The following is a 2,635-nucleotide window of genomic DNA, read 5'->3' on the forward strand; positions in this document are numbered from 1 at the left end:
TTTGGATTGGATCTTGGCCCTTCTTTTCCAGGCTCTCATGGCACCCAGGCACACAGAAAGAATCTCAGTAGTGTGATTTGAGCAGTCCAAGGCAGAGATGCATAACTGAGTATTATCCTCATTCTGGACACTTAATCCCATGCCAACTTTCGATCTACCCTGAAACTTCATGTAGAAGATAAATAAATATAGAGACTGAGATGAGGCTGGATGTCTCACCCCATAAACATACACCAATTAGAGGAAGGAGAACCATCAAAGAAAAAATATCTCCACTTCTAACCCCCTAAATCAGGCCAGAAAGGTATCATTCAAAGACACAAGATGAAGGATGAATATAGATGGGCGATTGCCATCCCTGGTCCAGTAGAAATTATGCACAATTATATCAGATACTTGAACAAAGTTGCTCCATTATCGAAGACATCTGCCCCACTAATCATGTTTTTCTCAATCACGACTCTCTAGCTAGAAAAAGGCAATGCAGAAGCAGCAGTATGGAATGATGGATTCATGGCAGGAATATTTCACTTAAGCCTGGAATAAAGAGCCATCCTAAGGATACAGATAAAGCAATTTAAAAAGAAAATACTTTAGTAAACCCAATCAGGCTGCCATTCCATCAACCAGTCATAATTCATTACTATTATTATTATTATTATTATTATTATTATTATTATTATTATTATTATTATGCTTTTGACTGAAAAATTGTTTTATTTTTCTTCTGTTATCTTGCTCCCCTGCCCTTTACTGTATTTTCTCCTCCTCTTGCACATAATATGTAGGATGAATTGAAAAAGGTTTATAAACAGCTAGAATTTCACAAGACCAAGAAGATGACGGCCAACAACCCTCACCTTCAGAAGAAGAGAAGTTCAAAGAGGGGCTTAGGCCACACTTTGATGAGACGTATCACCGAGTTACCTGAATCTATGTCCCGCCAGTGCAGCAAGAAGGAAAAAGATGGGTCTATCAGTGGAAGAAGACAAAGTCATTCTGGCTCCTACAAGCGAAGGTGCTCGGACTCCAGAAATCTGAGCATGAAATTGAAGGAGGACTTATCTCCCAAACACAAGGTGGCCTTCCAAGCACAAGGTGGGATTTCACTGAAGAAATCCCATAGTACCTACGACCACCAGAAGGATGTTAAGGCAAACAGTGTACTAACCAGATATGACAGTTGCAAAGAAGCTCCTTTGTTGGACTCACTTATGAGGAAAAAGTTAGCCGAGAAAGCCCCAGAGAAATCTGACAGTGACTCTGTTGATTCAGCCATTCTGGTATACAAATCAGCCAGTGCTCACAATTTGTTGGCAGATAAAAAATCTCTGCATCCCAAGTATTACACCCTGCAGAAATCTCTTAGTGTTGCCAGCAGTGAAAAAGAAAATGCCTCACTGTTAACTAGAACAGCTAATTTAGAAAATACCCATAAACCTGCTCAAGAGAAACACACAAGTGCAGCAGTCGAAGATACCATGACAGAATTTAGCAATGTAGTCTCAGAAATCCAGGTGAAACAGCTGCAGAGAGAGAACACAGCAAAAGAAATTGAGATACATTTTCCTGGAGGCAAAAACACTATATGCCCATGGGAAGCTGAGACAGACCCATTACCATTAGAGAGCAGAGATAAGAAGGATGTAACACCCACTCCCATCAGGAGCATCAGTATCAACATTTCTGATTTTCCCGAGAGAAGACCTCACACCATTAAGAAGATACCACCTGAACCACCCATCAGGCAGCAAAGTTTGGTTCACAACCTTGAAAGAAAATGTGTAGTTCATTGGGATACTTATGATCAAAAACAACATCCTGCTCAGTCTCCTAAAAAAGAATCCCCAAATATTCCAATGCTAGTCAACATATATCTAAGAGAAACAGAAGAAGGTTCTCCATTAAAACCTGAAATGGAAAAGACTATGCAAGGAGAAGATAATGTACCATCTTCTTCTCCAGTGAAATTAACGAGGTCAGCCTCCATTGCTGCAGAAGTTTGCCCTTGGGAGGTTATGGAAATGCCCATTCCAAGCAAGAAAAATCTAGAGGTGAGTGATTCAGATAATCAAAACAACTCTCCTGAGAAACAATCACAAACCCTCGTTCCCAAAAGCTCCATAAAAAGCGTAGGTATGGCCATTAAAGCATTCAACCGTTCAAAGTTAAAGGGAAGCATAAGTTCCAGAAAGAACAGTGAGGAGAGCAGCGAAGCCAAAAATGAGAAAGACATCAGTGGAAAGCCCAAGTTGGCAGAAACAGCTTTAATCCCTACTGAAGGATTATCAAGACAAGAAGTATCCTCTAGGACAGGGGTCCCCAACCGCCGTCCGCGGACTGCACCGGGCGCGGAACAAGCCTTACCGGGCCGCTGGTTGCTGGGCGCCGCCATCTTTTTGGTAAAAAAGCAATTTTTTCAAAAAGATTGGCGCTAGCGCTGGTGAGCTTTTCCGGGTAGAAAGCCATTTCTACCCGAAAAGGTCACCAAGCGCTGGCGCCCTTGTTTGACGAAAATCACTCCGTGACGCCACCGGAAGTGATTTTTCGTCAAAAAGATGGTGGCGCCCAGCTGACGCCGGAACCGGGCCGCGGCGCCCAGCTGACGCCGGAACCGGGCCGCGGCGTCGAAAAG

General features: G+C 42.8%; 1 protein-coding gene across 1 annotated transcript in view; it reads left to right on the plus strand.

Moving 5' to 3' along the window:
• GPR179 (G protein-coupled receptor 179) overlaps positions 1-2,635 on the plus strand; it is a 59,423-nt gene that overhangs the window by 45,937 nt on the left and 10,851 nt on the right. Inside the window, exon 11 of the mRNA XM_087947339.1 lies at positions 789-2,318. Coding sequence (XP_087803465.1) covers positions 789-2,318 — 1,530 coding nt within the window. The remainder of the gene's footprint in view (positions 1-788; positions 2,319-2,635) is intronic.

The sequence above is a fragment of the Notechis scutatus genome, chromosome Z, assembly GCF_049901735.1.
Source record: "Notechis scutatus isolate UNSWTSFEM ecotype Mainland chromosome Z, rNotScu1.2, whole genome shotgun sequence".
Lineage (NCBI taxonomy): Eukaryota > Metazoa > Chordata > Lepidosauria > Squamata > Elapidae > Notechis > Notechis scutatus.